Consider the following 17435-nt stretch of genomic DNA (forward strand, 5'->3'; position numbering starts at 1 on the left):
TTGACACACAAAATTTGAAAATTTTCCAAGATCACAACTAAAGCAAACACTGACCACTATAATGTTGACACACAAATTGTGATTTTCTCATTTGGTGATTCTGCTTGTTAACATCAGGTGTCTTCAGTAATTGTCAATCATAACTCAATTAACTTATTAATTATCTCATTAACTTCAACTCTGCTTCAGTGTTACTTTTAAGACTGATTCATTGACTACGTTTACATGCAGCCAATAACCCGTTCAAAACCGGAATATTAGCAATAACCTGGTCACGCACGGCCATGTAAACACCGGAAAAAACCCGGATATGCTCATATCCCGGTTTTTAAAAACCGGGATATTATACCTGGGGTACCCCTTTTCTAACCCAAATATTTGGTCTTGTAAACACATTTCGGCATATCCCCATAAAAATGTGTGTTCTGCGCATTTTCTATTCGTAAGGAATCTTTGTCTTTTGAGCAGAGACGGCGCATAAAAAAATGAAGCATATTGCGTCTTACTGTTGTCCGTACGTCCAGACGCTAACCGTGCGTCGCCGTTTACATCGGGATATTGGCGACTGATTACACATTCCATGTATACAGGAGTAACTCTCTGTGCTCACGCATGTAAACGGGTTATCCCGAATGTTTCAGAAACCCGAATAGTGACCTTAACCCGACCATAACCCGAATTTTAACAGCTTGTAAACGTAGTCCGTGTTTAAATGTTTACACACTCAGAGCGTTAACACTGGTGATTTTGCTGTGCACCCCCCCCCCCCCCACAAAACAGCTTATACTACTGTTTCAGCTATTAAAAATAGTTACGTTTTGTATGTAATGGCAACGTGATTATATTTCTTATTTTTTTGTTGTTGTTGTTAAATATAAGTTTGTTTATTAAAGTAATGACCAAGCAGCCAGCAGCAGAGTCGCAGAGGTGTCAAGTAACAAAGTACAAATACTTCATTACATTACTTAAGTATACATTTTGGGTACTTTACTTGAGTAATACATTTTTAGCCAAATTTTTACTTCTACTTCTTACATTTTCACACAAGTATCTGTACTTTCTACTCCATACATTTAAAAAATAGGTTCGTTTCTGCTAGTTCATTTCGGCTTGTTTTTATTTGTCATCATTAAAAAAAAAAAAAAAACTATCCAGATAAATTGCTCCATCCGGGTGGAGTGAATTTGATTGTGGTTGGATTAGAAGTATAAACATATACCATTCCGACACCCTATTGGTTTGTATGGCACTTGTCATCTCTGTAAGATCTCACATGTAAACACTCATATGTGCTCTGACTGTGTTTTTGTCTGTGACAACTCCCCGATTCATTGTTCTATTGTTCTCACCAAAAGAGTCTTTCACACCTCCACCAGGTATGACACATTATCCGCATTATTCTTTTATCATTATTCTTTTGTTTTTATTCCACCTTTAGTTTATCAGCCTTTTTTGTGGAATTTCAATGTTTACAAAGCAACAAAGCACTGATCTCACTTCAGTCTCTGTATGCATTTATCCTTTATTTATCAAAAGTCTTACTATAAAAATACAACAAAACATTTTCTTACGACCTTACGTGAATTATTGTGACAGAAATGCATTATGAAAAAATTCACCTGCTTTTAGTAGCATTAGAGCTAACGTTAGCATCAAGCTACATCAGACAATTTATTAAATTATTAGTACACTTTTACTCAAAACTCTTTGAACCCCAATCGAGTGTTTGTAATAACATCCTTTTGCGATCACGGGTGGAATTTGGTTGTTTACTATTGTAAAAATATGCTAATAATGTAATCGCAGGTTTATTATTCGGATATTTCGTGTGTAGAGAGGTGTTTCAGTTTTGTTGTGAGCAGATATGATGAACCAGGAACTGTTCACGAACCATGTGACACGATCTGACGCTGTCAGAACGTCCAATCAGAGTCTGACTGGGTCACAGCTCGAGTACACGGAAGCAAACACACAGAGACGGCACTGGGAGAGGCTATTTATCATCTGATCGCGTAAATCAGTGGAACATGAATAGAAATGATGATTCTGTCTGAAGAAATATGGAGTAAACATCAGTAGATATATCCATATATCTCCGCAGATATGCGTCTTTGGTCTATATATCCTTATTGACGCTGTTCAGTGAGTCTATGTGAACACAAATAAACCGCTGCAGACGTCACTGAATATGAATGAGTGGTGAATTTCTATTCGAAATGTGGCACAATACGGATTTATTATTTTGCACTCCTGACATTAATTACTAAATAACTGTCACTGCAAAAATGTTTTATCAAAATGTTGGTCAAATATCGAAGCTAGAGTCTTTAAACTTTCAATTGATGCACAGTTTGTCCAGATCAAATAAGAGAGTGATGTTTAAGGGGCTGCGAAAGTGAAACAATAATAAACTGGGGCCGTCGGCGATGTTTACAAGTAAAGGGGTTAAACACAAACAGAGGACACAGGGTATGTGTTTATGTGAAAAGTGAAAGTGAAAGTGACATACAGCCAAGTATGGTGGCCCATACTCGGAATTCATGCTCTGCTTTTAACCCATCCAAAGTGCACACACACAGAGCAGTGAACACCCACACACACTGTAAACACACACCCGGAGCAGTGGGCAGCCATTTATGCTGTTGCACCTGGGGAGCAGTTGGGGGTTCAGCGTATTCTTTGTCATAAATACAGTTTACAAAAGGTCACGAGGGAGCAGTCGGTTTCTCAACTTCTTTAAAGTTTTCGCTCATCACACCACAGCTGTTGCCTCCAGCAAAAATCTAGCCCTTAACACATATGAACGAACACACACTTTAATTACACTTATTTAAATATACTTAATTTAATCATACATACTTTATACATACACTACTGTGCAAAAGTCTTAGGCACGTTAGTATTTTCACTTAAAAGAATGGTGTTCGGCCAGTTATTTATATATGGTGTTCGGCCAGTTATTTACAGAGGTGGAGAGTCCAGGGGTCAGAAAGTAAAAGTCCTGCCATATGTTTATTCCACCCATGAACCCAGCAGCTGATTTCACCAGAGGAGGAATCCAGTCATTCCTTTCAAGTCACAAACAAGTCTCAAGTTAAATCCCAAGTCCTCTAAGAGTTAAAGTCAATGAGATAATTAAGTGACTAATTAAATGATAATTCTGCATTAGTGATGAACACCTGCTGTTAACAATCAACATCACTGAAGAAAAGAGAAACACAAGAACTACAACCAGAGGTGGACATTCCAGGAGCCAGAAAGTAAAAGTCCTGCCATATGTTTATTCCACCCATGAACTCAGCAGCTGATTTCATCAGAGGAGGAATCAAATCACTCCTTCCAAGTCACCAACAAGTCTCAAGTTAAATCCCAAGTCCTCAAAGAGTTAATGTTAATGAGATAATTAAGTGACTAATTCAATTATGATTGTGCATTGGTGATGAGCAGCTGCTGTTAACAATCAACATCACTGAAGAAAAGAGAAACACAAGAGCTACAAATGACTTTTAAGCACAGCCTTGGATGAAATCAGTTGGAAGGAAAATAAAAAATAACTTCGTCACCATAATTGTGGTCAGTATTTGCTTCATTAAGGCTCTTGAGCCTCTTAATGTTTTTTTTTTTTTTTAAGTCTGCTTCTAAACGAATGCATTACTGTTTTGCAGCAAAAATTTGTGCAATGCAGAAATAAATGAGGAAGCAACTTATGCTTTTAATGCCTGTTTGATCTTGATTCAAATGCATTATTCTTTAAAAAAAATAGGGATATTATACATTTACACCATAATGCTTCAATATTAAGAGGAAAATAAAACTGTTTAGGGTTATGCATTTAGTCATGATCGTGTCATATGATCCTCAACAGTGGTGACAAATAATTAGACATACTGCAGTGCATTATGGGAGTTTTTCATGTACTGCACCATGAAGCATTTTGTTGATTGTCACCATTGCAGAGATTCATATGCTGGTTCTTGATATCTGTGTGTGTCTAAAAAGCACAGTTACACAGATTTAAAATCTATTTTCTGTAAATGTTGAAGTACCTTTTTGTGTGCTACAGTTTCACTGGGACAATTATTCAAACTCTAAACTTCTGAAAAAAACATATTATTCTTAATATAATCACCAGCTCATTGTGCCTATATGTTTATTGTATACCACTGATCTCTCGTCTCTACAAGACCACATATAGGGCTACAGAGAGAGACTTAGCACAATCAATCAAGGGTCAAGAGCACAACTAATCCAAACACTGATCTCCATGATGGTGGCATCATTTTAACCAATAAAACATCAACATCTGATCCTCTGTAATTCTCAATAATAGCAGGTGTTAATCATTAATGCACAATCAACATTTAATTAGTTACTTAATTATCTCATTAACTTTAACTCTTTGAGGACTTGGGATTTGACTTGAGACTAGTTTGTGACTTAAAAGGATTGACTTGGTTCCTCCTCTGGTGAAATCAGCTGCTGAGTTCATTGGTGGAATAAAAATATGGCAGGACTTTTACTTTCTGGCTCCTGGAATGTCCACCTGTGACTACAACTGACTTTAAGCACAGCCTTGGATGAAATCAACTGGAAGAAAAAAAAAAAACTTTGTCACCATAATTGTGGTGAGTCCACCATCATGGAGATCAGTGTTTGCTTTAGTTGGGCTCTTGACCCTTTTAATAATTCAAAGTAATTTGCTTTTAAACACTTGTGGTTGTGTTACGTAGTAAACATTAACACATTACACTTCAGCATGCACTTCAGCTTGAAGCGTTTTGTTGATTGTCACCATTGTTGAGATTCATATGCTGGGTCATGATGTCTGTGCGTCTTATTAGGAAAAGATTTCAAAAATGTATATTTATTACATACATTAGAAAATGTATTCATTATAGTGATTAAACCAACGGTTCCACAAGGTAGGTTATTTAAAAACTGAACACTTGTTAATAATAAATACATAAAATTGTTTTGGAAATAAACAGGCTGATGCCTAATAATTACTTCATCATGTAAAACCAGCTAGTAACGGTTTTCTGCACAGCACTGATCGCACTGTTTTATAACAGCACATGTACTTTTACAGAGAAATATCTAACATAAGAAACCAAAGGTCAAGAGCCCAACTGAAGCAAACACTGATCTCCATGATGGTGGCATAATAACCAATAAAACATTAGCATCTGATCCCCTGTAACGCACAATAACAGCAGGTGTTCATCACCAATGCACAATCATCATTTAATTAGTCTCTTAATTATCTCATTGACTTTAACTCTTTGAGGACTTGGGATTTGAGTTGAGACTAGTTTGTGACTCGGAAGGAATGACTTGTTTCCTCCTCTGGTGAAATCAGCTGCTGAGTTCATGGGTGGATTAAAAATGTGGCAGGACTTTTACTTTCTGACCCCTGGAGTATCCACCTCTGGTTATTTATATATTTTGCTGTAGTGTGTCAGTATAAAATATCAGTTTACATTTCCAAACATTCATTTTGCCGTTGTCAGACTGCTTGTGCATTCAAAATCACACTAGATTATTAAAATTAAAATTTATGGCAAACTAATTCCTACTGGCACACTACAGCAAAATATATAAATAACTGGCTTAAAACCCTTTTTTGGGGGTGAAAATACTAATGTGCCTAAGACTTTTGAACAGTACTGTATTTTAAAAATGACATTGTTGCTACTTTATAAAGAATGAGCATACAGTAATTCACAGAACTGATTAAAGACAGCACTCATCTTAATTTAATATCAGAGTGAGTGACAGAGATACTGTAGTAACATGTGTGGTTTTGTATTAAATAATAACCAAATTGTGAAATACATTTATTAGCCTTAGATTAAGGGAAGCACAACTTGGGAAATGAGAGCATCCAAGGTGAAAGCTATGGATTTATTTTAAATATTTGTAATGTTCTTTAATATTATCCATAGTTTTTTTGTGGTTCTTTTTTTTTTTTAAGTATCGGTTCAGGTACCGTTTTAAAAGTATCGAAAAGGCACTGGACCCTACTTAAAAGTTATTATTTCTCACTGGCTCATTTACCAAATGGGTGCTTTACTTGAGTAACACCACTGCAGAGTCGTCAAGTCACCTTTATTCATATAGCACTTAACAAAAAAAGATTGTGTCAAAGCAACTGAACAACATAAATTAGGAAAACAGTGTGTCAATAATGCAAAGTGACAGGTAAAGGCATTTCATCACTGAATTCAGTGATGTCATCATCTCAGTTCATTTTAGATAGTATCTGTGCAATCAAGTCAATGATATCGCTGTAAATGAAGTGTCCCCAACTAAGCAAGCCAGAGGCGACAGCGGAGTGAGCTGATCATATATGTTTGATCAATTTAGCCTTCTCAAATCATCACAACTTGCCTAAAATAAAATCTATGGATATAATAAAACAATTCAAGCATATAACAATGTTTAAACGTTAAACCTAGATAAATGTGCGCTATATCCAATAATGGAAGCTAAAGTGCGCTTTGCAGGACATGGAGGCACAAGTACGATCACTTGCATGTTTTCCGTGGATACACCATAATTTTTACTCATAAGTTAAGAGTAAATCATCATTCATAACTGTAAAGGGTCTACTTTTATTTTTGTTCACTCACAATATCAACAAAACGTTGTGCTTTAAGACAATAAATAAAGGAAACAAAGTGCTTTCTTCAAAATGCAGCTTTTCCCAAAATATTTGGAACTTTTAGTAACTCTCTAAGCTCCAACTTCTCTCTGATGCTCTGCATGATCAACTGCCACCTGTATGCCAATGCATGCATATATACATTGCAATGTATAATATTTATAATTGAAACATTGTAACAGTATTTTATACAGTAGCCAATGTGGGCACAATAAATGAGAGAAACTAAATAAGCCCAAGCCAATTCCATTCTGAAAAAAGGCCCAAGCCAGGCCCAAATGGACTCAGCATGTCAGGACATGATGGGTTTGTAGACCTCAACCGAGGGCATAACAGTAAAAACACAAACAGCCATAAAAACTCTTTAACGGCGGAGAAGTGTTCTCTTCTAATTGATGAGATAACTCGTCAATGGCGGGGAAAGAGTTAAGCATAAAAAATATTTATGAGAAACTTGTCAGATTTCATTGTTGATTCAAATATGAAATGTAATCATACACTAGCAAACAGCTTGGGAGAATTTGATGTTTCCCCATTCAAAGAGATAGGAGCTGTACTTGCATGAATGAAATAGCTGCATGAGAAGCTTTCAAAGATAGCTTTTGAGTGAAATGACTTGACTTTAAAGGATTCTGATGAAGGTCAGATGCACCATCATGTTTATGTCACTGTGTCATAACACGTTTATGTCTCTCAACCTGCATGAGCATAAGTCCGACCAAAGCTTTTTGGTATGTGTCTTTGTTCTGACCACATGTTGCATAAACAACAGCTCATAAGAAATGTAGTAAATAATCTCTTTTACCTCTCCAGGAGAGAAGATCACACAGACAGTCGAGCAGGCCATCAGTGGAGACTTCATGGGTCGCCTTATTATCCAGCCCAGTGGATGTGGAGAGCAGATAATGATCGGTATGACTCTACCTGTCATTGCCACTCATTATCTGGACAGCACCCATCAGTGGGAGACTGTTGGCATGGAGCGCCGAAATGAAGCCATCAACCATATCAACATAGGTCAGCAGGACACAACAGATATAAAGAATATGACTATGATTTGGAATAATATCATAAAGTACTCTCAAAGATGCAAATGTATATATAATAAACAAATTCAATAATAAACCATTTAATATAATATATAATAAACAAATTAATATTCTTTCCTCATGCTTTTTGTATTAAGGTTATCAGCGGCAGCTGGGTTACCGTAAAACAGATGGATCCTATGCTGCATGGACACACAGGCCGAGCAGCACATGGTATTTTAGTTTTAGTTTTTTTTTTTTTCTGTAATAATTTATTATCATTAATATTTTTGAAGATTATTGGTAGCAAGTTATTACTTGTAACTAATTTTCATTTGTTTCTGACTGTGAAAGGCTGACAGCATATGTGGCTAAAGTCTTCGCCATGGCCAATGACCTTGTTCCTATAAACGAAGATGTGCTCTGCGGTGCTCTCAAATGGCTGGTTCTGCACAAACAAACACAATTTGGCTCCTTCAAAGAGGATTCAGCTGTATTTCATGGAGAGATGGTGGTAAATGTCACTATGAAAGACTGTAGGAGCGTTCGACTTCACGCAGCACTGTGCAAACTGATCGCAATCTGACTTGAAGCAGTGCATGCCGGTTTGGAATTTTGTCCGATTTGAGACGGCGCTGACGCCACATGACTATCACATGTGGCATCATAGTACCGCAGGAGTAGGTTTCGTTCGAATTCACGCAGCACTGCGCAAACCGATCGCAATCTGACTTGAAGCAGTGCATGGCGGTTAGGAATTTTGTTCGATTTGAGATGGCGCTGACGCCACCTGACTATCACATGTGGCATCATAGTACCGCAGGAGTAGGTTTCGTTCTAATTCACGCAGCATTGCGCAAACTGATCGCAGTCTGACTTGAAGCAGTGCATGGCGGTTAGGAATTTTGTCCGACTTGAGACGCCACATGACCGTCACGTATTGCATCAAAGTATCACGAGAGTGTTTCGAGAGCAGCCTGCTGATTCAGACACTGAAGTTTCTCTACACCGGCTGCAAGAGCACTGATGACGACACTGATGCCTCACGATTGGCTAGAATTACCACATGACTATGATCACGTATGTTTCGGGTTAGACGAACCTTCTCAGTTCCAATAATGGCAACAAATCTGTGTTTTTAGAATTGTAAAAGCTTTTTTTTTACTGTAGTCTCACTGTTGTATTAAGTCACATTTATCATACAACGTACTTCGGGTGAGATGTTACACCTAGGTCCTGACTCTGTTGTGGTCATTAAAAATCCCAGGATGTCTTTCGAAAAGAGTAGAGGTATGACCTCGGCATCCTGGCTAAATTCGCCCATTGGCCTCGGACTAGTGATTGCGAAATGAAACCTCATGAATCTTTAAGATTTTCAGCCAAGTGGTTCACAAAAGGGTTAATTTATTGAAACCTTATTTGCTCACAATACCACCTGGTGGCCAACGAGTGTAAAACAAGCAGATATATTACACACAAAGGTGTAAAGTCCAGGGGTCAGAAAGTAAAAGTCCTGCCATATTTTTGTTCCACCTATGAACCCAGCAGCTGATTTCACCAGAGGAGGAACCAAGTCATTCCTTTCAAGACACAAACTAGTCTCAAGTCAAATCCCAAGTCCTAAAAGAGTTAAAGTCAATGAGACTAATTAAAATACTAATTAAATGATGATTGTGCATTAGTGATGAACACCTGGCATTATTGTGCATTACAGAGGATCAGATGCTGATGTTTTATTGTTTAAAATGATGCCACCATCATGGAGATCAGTGTTTGCTTCAGTTGGGCTCTTGACCTTTGGCTTCTCCGTGGTAGATATGTCTCTGTAAAAGTACATGTGCTGTTATAAAGCAGTGAGATCAATGCAGAAAACTGTTACTAGCTGGTTTTACATGAAGTAATTATTAGGCATCATCCGGTTTATTTCCAAACAATATTACTTAATTTAACATATGTTCAGTTTTTAAATTACCTACCTTGTGGAACTGCCACATGTAAATGAACCACTGTTTAATAGTTATAACAAATTAATTTGAAATCTAATGTATGCAATGAATATACATTCAAACCTTGTCCTACTAAGACGCAAAGACATCATGACCTGGCATATGAATCTAAACAATGGTGACAATCAACAACATGCTTCAAGCTGAAGTGCATGCTGGGTAACACCATAATAAAAAGACCCATCATGCACTGTAGCATGAATAATTATTGTCACCACTCTTGAGGATCATATGATAAGTGCTCATGTCTAAAATCCTGAGCCAGTACAAATTTTTCCCCCAATACTTAAGCAATACAATAATATTTGTTTAATAGGACTTTTTTTTTTGTAGTTCAGTAATAGCTGAACATCGTTTGACAAACCGAAGAGAGACACCTTCATGATGTTTGTTTCAATGCTTTAGAAGATAAAAAGGGCAATTTAATTTGCTATTTCAAGCTTTTAATTCAGCAATCTGTTAATGTTAATGTACTATGTAACACAACCGCAAGTGTTTAAAAGCAAGTTATTTTGAATTATTAAAAGGGTCAAGAGCCCAACTAAAGCAAACACTGATCTCCATGGTGGTGGCATCATTTTAAACAATAAATCATCAGATCCTCTGTAATTCTCAATAACAGCAGGTGTTTATCACTACTGCACAATCATCATTTAATTAGTCACTTAATTATCTCCCTAACTTTAACTCTTTTAGGACCTGAGATTTGACCTGAGACTAGTTTGTGACTTGAAAGGAATGACTTGTTTCCTCCTCTGGTGAAATCAGCTGCTGAGTTCATGGGTGGAACAAAAATATGGCAGGAATTTTACTTTCTGACCCCTGGACTTTACACCTCAGTCCTAGTGGTGGATGATACTGCAAAATTTGGTACCGATCATATACCAAATAAATATAGGGTCAGTATTGCAGATACCGATACCAATACGATACTTTTAAAAAACATTTGTGTAGGGGAGAGCAGTACATAGGTCTATGTCAATATTTCTGAGGTGAATGAAATCTCTCCATTTTTGAAATCTCTCAATTTTTTCTGGTTTTAAAAGCAAATGAAATAAAGTGCACACAATTATTACTGAAGAACAAACAAAGAACAAATATACCTGTGCAATTACATTCCCTGAGCCCCCCTTCTGGACAGAGGTGGACACTCCAGGAGTCAGAAAGTAAAAGTCCTGCCATACTTTTGCTCCACCCATGAACTCAGCAGATGATTTCACCAGAGGAGGAATCAAGTCATTCCTTTCAAGTCACCAACAAGTCTAGAGTCAAATCCCAAGTCCTCAAATAGTTAAAGTCAATGAGATAATTAAGTGACTAATTAAATGATAATTGTGCATTAATGATTTACACCTGCTATTATTGAGAATTACAGAGGATCAGGTGTTGATGTTTTATTGGTTAAAATGATGCCACCATCATGGAGATCAGTGTTTGGATTAGTTGTGCTCTTGACCCTTGACTTGTTGTGTTAGGTCTCTCTCTCTGTAGCCCTATGTGTGGTGTTGTAGAGACGAGAGATCAGTGGTGTACAATAAACATATAGGCACAATGAGCTGGTGATTATATTGAGAATAATGTGTGTTTTTTTCAAGAAGTTTAGAGTTCAAATAATTGTCCCAGTGAAACTGCAGCACACAAAAAAAAGTACTTCAACGTTTACAGAGAATAGATTTTAAATCTGTGTAACACATACAAAAATCTTAACTCCAGTGCTTTTTTTAGACGCACACAGATATCAAGAACCATCATATGAATCTCTGCAATGGTGACAATCAACAAAATGCTTCATGTTGTAATACATGAAAACTCCCATAATGCACTGCAGTATGTATAATTATTTGTCACCACTGTTGAGGATCATATGATAAATGATCATGGTTAAATGCGTAATCCTAAACGGTTTTCTTTTCCTCTTAATATAGAAGTATTATGGTGGAAATGTATAATAAAATATCACAGTTTTTTTAAACAGGCTTCAAAAGCATAAGTTATCTCCTAGTTTGTTTTTACATTGCATACATGTTTGTCGTGAAACAGTAATGCATTGTTAGAAGCAAACTTACCAAAACTGTTAAAAGGCTCTAGAGACCAAATGAAGCAAATACTGACCACAAGTATGGTGACAACGTTATTTTTTTATTTTCCTTACAACTGATTTCATCCAAGGCTGTGCTTAAAATCAGTTATAGCTCTTGTGTTTATCTTTTCTTCACTAATACACAATCTTTATTTAATTAGTCACTTAATTATCTCATTAACGTTAACTCTTTGAGGACTTTGGATTTAACTTGAGAATTGTTGGTGACTTGAAAGGAATGACTTGGTTCCTCCTCTGGTGAAATCAGCTGCTGAGTTCATGGGTGGAATAAACATATGGCAGGACTTTTATTTTCTGGCTCCTGGAATGTCCGCCTCTGCTTCTGGACTTCAATGTGCTATCAGCTTCGCTCACTCTGTTCGCTGCTCCTCGGCGCGTTGTGTCAGTGAGTCACGTGACGACACAACAACAAATCACAGCAGAGCAGCAGGAGGGGGAGGAGTAGCAAAGTGGGTTAGGATGTGAAAGTAGCATTTGCTCATTGTAGAGGTAGAAGACACAAGCAAAGTATAATGAACGTAGATAAGAGATATTTAAATTAAAATATCGATCCAATTACAATTGTATCGATCCGATACCAATACCAGTGTTGGCATTGATACCATCAATATTTAGATCGATCCACCCACCCCTACTCTGTCCAAGTACACCCGGCTGCAGCCTGCAGATTGGGGCGGGGCTGCACCTGGGGTGGGGTTTCACGTGCAGCCCCGCCCCATACCTACTCTAATTGGTTCAATCGTCTTTCATAGACTTACATGATAGGAAATGTGTGCGTAGGTGGTGTAGGATGGAGAATGCTGTTTAAAAAGCTAAAACGCTGTACAGTTTTACAAAGCCTTTACTATGATGCAGTTTTTTATTGTTAACTTGACTCACTATGTCTTATTTATTGAATCAAGAGATGTTAGCTGCTGCAAGTTTACTCTTCTTGACCAGATTAATTCACAAATGAATAATTGGGATATGCTTAATGTGAAAGTACGTGGCTTTATGCATTAAAACAGTGTTTTAAAAAGACCAAACTAAGTAAAAAAATTATTAATAATGCATTCTATTCACAGACAAGCAGAGATGAGCACAGAATACGAACGCAAAGTGTTTAATTTCCACCCATAACCTGCTTGTATGTAAATAAAATGTGTTATTAAAAATGTTTACTGAGTTGGGTCTTTTTAAAACACGTTTTAATGCATTACGCCACGTTACACGTTTTCCTTTTAGTCTAATGGTTTTCTATGGGAGGAAAACGCTTAACACGTAATTAAACACATTGCATTCTTATTCTGGACTCATCTCTGTCTGTCAGTGAATATAATGCTTTATTATTCATTTGTTTACTGAGTTTGGTCTTTTAAAAACACTGTTTTAATGCATTAAGCCACATTAAACGTAGAATGTCCCGAATCATTCCAGCTGATTGAAAAGAATCGGCTCAATGGTCACAAAATGGATATCGGAGAAGATACCAATTTAATATAAATAGATGATACTTTCTAAAGTTTATCTCAATATTTGACAGTGGCTGTGAGAATGCACTAAAATAAGAGCACAATTATCATGAAATTGTGTTCGTTACTATAGCAACGGTTTACAGGTTTGTCCTTTCAGAATCATCACTGGCCGATAGAAATAAAAGTTTATCGATTTCTTCACTTTCTAATAACGAGGAGCTATTAGAAAGTGAAGAAATATAATAATATTTTCCTGAAATAAAGGATAGAAAAGGTCTATGTTTTACAATGTAGTAAAGAAAATTCAAAGTTTCATAAAAATTGAATTGGCAGACACATTAGACTATTGCAGTGTCATTTATAAACTGCATGACGGATAATTACTGTATTTCACGGACTAGAAGTCACACTTTTTTTCATAGTTTGGCTGGTCCTGCGACTTATAGTCAGGTGTGACTTATTTATCAAAATTAATTTTGACATGAACCGAGAGAAATGAACCAAGAGAAAACATTACTGTCTACAGCCAAGAGAGGGCGCTCTATGCTGCTCGGTGCTCCTGTAGTCTACACTGAACACATAGAGCGCCCTCTCGCGGCTGTAGACGGTAATGTTTTCTCTTGGTGCTTGGTTCTAAATAAATGTGACTTGTATATGTTTTTTTCCTCGTCATGACGTAATTTTGGACTGATGGGACTTATACCCAGGTGCGACTTATAGTCTGAAAAATACGGTATATGTAACAATAATTGTCTTGTCATGCTATATAAATTAAAACAGTAATGATACACCCCTTTCATTTTCCTTTCTCATACTCTGATTATATGAAATAATCATATTTTCTAAAATTATTTAATTCATAATTCATTCTTCTATCTGAAGACCTGATCGGCTTACTGTGGATAAGTAACCCAATTAACCCTCTGATGGTCTTCGTTTCTGTCCACACTCATGTTTCTTGGGGTCCCAGACCCTAGACAATAACATTTAATTTTTTAACAAGATACTAGTTTTTTTTTTTATGTAATTTTACTCTGTTTGTTAATGTTTTTACTCAACATTTGTGCAGTTTTTGGAGGATTTATGATATCTTTTAATAAATAAATAAATATTTATTTGAATAGGCTTTTTACAAAAAAAAACAGCATTTGATGTAAAATTCACTTTATAAAAGACCCAGATTTCTAACTTTCATTCATGGGGATAGCATGGATAATTTAAAATGATTTAATGTAACATTTATACCCATTTTTTGGAAAATGCAGTTAAAAAAAAAAAAATCACTTTAACCACTAGAGGGCTATAGAGCTCCACTATATGCTATTGGCTATTTGACTACCTGAAATTTATCTTTTCACAAGTTGGATTCAGTTGGATTCATATCTAAATATTATAAAATCCCAATTATAGTTTAGTATTTTTTTTTTTACTGAAAACGTTTTTCAATAATGTAATGTTACATTATGATTAGAATCAAACCTGAACAAAATGTTACGAAAAGAAATGTTGGAGTCTTAAGATTTTATCATTTATTTCAATCATCTGTTTTTAATATAATTCTACAATTTTAATCAACATTTCAGTTACTAACTGTAACAGAACAAAAATGAACAGCAATGAACAGTTATATTACATATGAACACATGCATTGCAGGCAGTAAGCATGGTAAACCGCATGACTTCTGTAGACGGGATTGGAGCAGGTTTGTGTGTGTGTGTGCGTGCTAAATTGTTTTGTCTCATCCTGTCATCTCTCTCGCACTCTCTCTCCCTCTTTGGTGGTTCTGCATTTTGCATGTTTTTTTTTAAATAATTATAAGAGAGCAGTTGTTGTTTTATATCCTCACAAGTGTGTGTGTGTGTGTTTGTATACACATTGTTGGTGTCAGTGTCACCACTTTATATTTGTGTTGGTTCTGCATTTTGGATGATTTTATTTGACAAATGATAAGAGAACAGTTTCTATAGTCTCAAAAATGTGTGTGTGTGTGTGTGTGTGTGTGTGTGTGTGTACGTGTGTTGTGAGCAATATAATTTAGCATTGTGGATGTTTTTTGCATTGGTGGAAGTGTGCCACTTTATTTGTGCCATTTATGTTGATGTGTTCTGCGTTGTTTCTGATTTTGATGATGAATTTAGTCTTATTTTGATTGTCTCCAGAGACCCCGAAGACCACAATTTTTGTCACGCTAACATAAAAACAGATATCATTCCAATTTATTATTATTTTTTTTTTTTTTGTCTTTTGTAGATCTAGAAAGTCTTGAGAGCCATAGAAGGTTTCATACCATTTGGACAAAGGGAAAATTTTTTTTTTTAATTTGAGCAAAAGTCATTTGGGGTCAGAAAAGACCCCAGAAACCATCTGAGGGTTAATTTACTATATTCGTATGTTAGCCTAAATATCATCTTAATTTAACAAAACAATCATTTCAGGGACATGGCGAGTTACAGGCTAAGGTTTTTTTTTTTTTTTCTACTTTTGTACATTATGAAGGCTTTATAAAACTGTACAGCGTTTTTAGCTTTTTAAACAGCATTCTCCGTCCTACACCAACTATGCACAGATTTCCTATAATTTATGTCTGTGAAAGACGATTGAACCAATCAGAGTAGGTGTGGGGCTGGGCTGCATGTGCAACCCTGCCCCAGGTGCAGCCCCGCCTCGATCTGCAGGCAGCAGCCGTGTGCTTCTCCCTCTGTCTGTAATATATCTGCTTGTTTTACACTTGTTGGCCACCAGGTGGTATTGTGAGCAAATGAAGTTTCCAGAAATTAACCCTTTTGTTAACCACTTGGCTGAAAAGCTTAAAGCTTCATGAGGCTTCATCTTCCCATCACTACCTCCGACCATCATGGCCTCCTAACAATCCCCATATCCACTGATTGGCTTCATCCCTCTGTCTCCAATAAGCTGGTGTGTGGTGGGCGTTCTGGCACAATATGGCTGCCGTCGCATCATCCAGGTGGATGCTGCACACTGGTGGTGGATGAGGAGATATCCCGTCAATGTAAAGCGATTTAAGTGCCCAGAAAAGTGCTATATAAATGTAAAGAATTATTATTTTTATTAACACTGATAAAAGCATTTATACCCCACTGTATTAGTATTTAAATAGTATATGATTATGTTGAACTTTATTCTTGAAAATATGGTGCTGTAATAAGCAGTGTGTAAAAACTGTTTCTGCTGCTCATGAAAACGTTTCTAAAACGTCTGTGTATCTTACAAATATTGCATTTAATTCACTTCATCTGTGATAAAGTATGCAAACACTGCGTGAGTGTCACTAACGGGGGCTGAAGATGTCCGCCCCCGACTGCAAGCGGCTACTCTCGCCGTCTGTAGCCATGCTTCAAGTCGAACACACCCAGTATTTAAACTCATCTGTGGAGGAAAACAGGAATGGCAGCTATCAGTAAAACTGCATTAAGTTATAACAGTAACCTACAATTAATGTGTAAAATGAAACTAATGTTTGCAAAATCCTTGCAGAATTTGCAACATGTTTGTCTTTTTTTTTAAGAAGGTCATAATATATAGGCTACAGAGGTGGGTAGTCCAGGGGCCAAAGAGTAAAACTCCTGCCATGTATTTGTTCCTCTCATGAACTCAGCAGCTGATTTCACCAGTTGGTTCCTAGTCATTGCTTCCAAGTCACAAACGAATCTCGAGTCAAATCCCAAATCCTCAAAGGGTTAAAGTTAATGAGATAATTAAGTGACTAATTAAATCATGATTGTGCATTAGTGATGAACATCTGTGAACAATTAACATCCCTGAAGAAAAGAGAAACACAAGAACCACATCTGACTCCAGGCACAGCCTTGGATGAAGGAGTTTTTTCCGAGGAGGAAAAAAAGTTTGCTTCTAAGCAATTGCAATATTGTTTTACAGCAAACATTTGTGCAATGCTGAAATAAACCTTCCTCTAAGATTAACTTATGTTGTTGATGAATGTATGTTCTTGATGATTCATATTCTGGTTCTTGATATCTCTGTGTGTCTAAAGTTTACATTTCCACATGCATTACATATGTTTAAAATTAATTCACTGTAAATATTAGAGTCATACCTTGTTTGTTTGCTGTAGTTTCATATGGATGATTAACCAAAGTGTACAAAAAAGAAAATAGTTATTTCGTATTTAATCAGAATGACTTGTTTCCTCCTCTGGTGAA

At 36.5% G+C, this 17435-nt stretch overlaps 2 protein-coding genes across 4 annotated transcripts in view; one reads left to right on the forward strand and one right to left on the reverse strand.

Moving 5' to 3' along the window:
• LOC128018075 (tubulin beta-4B chain-like) overlaps positions 1–17435 on the reverse strand; it is a 238394-nt gene that overhangs the window by 169221 nt on the left and 51738 nt on the right. The window lies entirely within an intron of this gene.
• The window catches only part of LOC128017931 (complement C3), a 181462-nt gene that overhangs the window by 118954 nt on the left and 45073 nt on the right, over positions 1–17435 (forward strand). For all 3 annotated transcript variants that reach the window (XM_052603409.1, XM_052603410.1, XM_052603411.1), the window contains exons 24-26: positions 7478–7681; positions 7851–7926; positions 8047–8206. In XM_052603409.1, the coding sequence (XP_052459369.1) occupies positions 7478–7681; positions 7851–7926; positions 8047–8206 (440 nt within the window). The remainder of the gene's footprint in view (positions 1–7477; positions 7682–7850; positions 7927–8046; positions 8207–17435) is intronic.

The sequence above is a fragment of the Carassius gibelio genome, chromosome A1 (assembly GCF_023724105.1).
Source record: "Carassius gibelio isolate Cgi1373 ecotype wild population from Czech Republic chromosome A1, carGib1.2-hapl.c, whole genome shotgun sequence".
Lineage (NCBI taxonomy): Eukaryota > Metazoa > Chordata > Actinopteri > Cypriniformes > Cyprinidae > Carassius > Carassius gibelio.